The sequence below is a fragment of the Protobothrops mucrosquamatus genome, unplaced genomic scaffold (assembly GCF_001527695.2).
Source record: "Protobothrops mucrosquamatus isolate PMUCROS unplaced genomic scaffold, P.Mucros_1.0 scaffold8567, whole genome shotgun sequence".
NCBI lineage: Eukaryota > Metazoa > Chordata > Lepidosauria > Squamata > Viperidae > Protobothrops > Protobothrops mucrosquamatus.
Window position 1 is genome coordinate 10,796 of NW_015394361.1, and position 1,425 is coordinate 12,220.

The 1,425-nt window shown below is 55.7% G+C and overlaps 1 protein-coding gene across 1 annotated transcript in view; it reads right to left on the reverse strand.

Annotated features, from left to right (window-relative positions):
- The window catches only part of LOC107300812 (snaclec jerdonibitin subunit alpha), a gene marked incomplete at its 5' end in the record, with an annotated part of 4,140 nt that extends 3,165 nt beyond the window's left edge, over positions 1 to 975 (reverse strand). The window contains 1 exon segment of the mRNA XM_015830102.1: positions 884 to 975. Within this exon segment, the coding sequence (XP_015685588.1) occupies positions 884 to 975 (92 nt within the window).
- Between the last annotated feature and the right edge of the window lie 450 nt (positions 976 to 1,425).

A 1,425-nucleotide genomic window follows, 5' to 3' on the forward strand; every position in this document is an offset into this window, starting at 1 on the left:
CCCCCCCCTCCTCCTCCGAGTTTCCGAGAGGAAGGAGCAGAAAAAAGAGTTTTGGAGGAGGCCAAAGGCAGCTCAGCCTTCAAGATGTGGGGAGACCCCCAAGCCCTCTACTGCCCGGCTCTCCAGAGCCCCCGAGAACTCCCGGCACACTCAGGCGTCACAGAGGGGAAGGGGCCTTGGAGGTCCTCTAGTCCATCCCCCCTCCGTCATTCCGGACAAAGGGCTGTCCAGACCTGGGCGATAGGAGGAAGGGGGAGCTGCCTAACTGAACCATACCCCTCCCCGATCTCCCCCCCCCAACGCCCCTCACTTCTCCATCCTGACACAACTCCCTTTCTCCTCCCAGTTTGCTCCAGTGGGGAAGGCACCAGGCCAGCAGCCAGGAAGCTGGGAGTTCTAGTCCCGCCTGAGGCATGGAAGTCGCTGGGTGACCTGGGGCCAGTCCCTCCCTCCCAGACCTGTCCACCTCACAGGGTTGTTGTTCTGGGGGAAACAGAAGGACTATTGTGTGTGCTGGCCACCTTCAGTTATTTGTAAAAAATAAGCAAAGTGAAATAAAAATAAATTTTAAAAAAGGCCACCTTGAGGAAAGGCCTTGGTGGAGATGGGGGGCAGGAGGGCAGGAAAACAAGCCAGACGGAGGGACCGGCATTGTGGGGGGGGCAGCAAAGAGGATCCTGGCACCGTTTCCTGCTGGCTCCCAGGGCGGAGAAGGGGAGCTCCAGGGGTCTCAGAGGGAGGGTCCCCAGGATATCTGCCTCTCAGGGGTCCCTTTCTCCCTCCCTCCCATCCTATCCACTTGGGGGCTCTGCAAGGCTCTCCCTGGACGTCTCCTCTCCTCCGCCTGGGCTGGGAGACCCTCAGGGACACAAAGACCCCTCACCTCTGCATCTTCCCAGGTCTTGAGTTGTTTGAAGGGCTTGTAGCAATACCGGCAAAAGGAGGACCAATCAGAGGGACAATCAGCTCCAGTACCTGTGAGGGAGGACAGGAGGCCCAATGAGAAGAGGGGGGGTCAGGAAGGGGGAGCAGGAGGGTGGACGGGGAGGGGGAGACAGCTGGGTCTGCAGAACAGGCTTAACCTGCTGTGATGCAAACATCTTTGATGACAATAAATTGCAACCGACTTGCAGCTTCCTTTGCAGATTGTCCAAACCTCGGTTAGAGTTAACCCTGGTTTAATTCCCTGGAAGCTGCATGTCTGGTGTGTCTCTGTCCACGTTGGGTGCCTTTTTCATTCCGTGAAGGGTGCAAAGGCAGAAATGGGCTCCTTCACGAACAGATTAACCTCTGCAGACCTGCCTGGGCCTCAAGTCCCAACTGAGCCAATTTGGCCTAGTGGTTAGAGCACCTGGCTAGGAAGCCGGAGACCAGGAGTTCTATTTTTATTTTTTTATTTATTTTTTATTTTTATTATTTTAATTT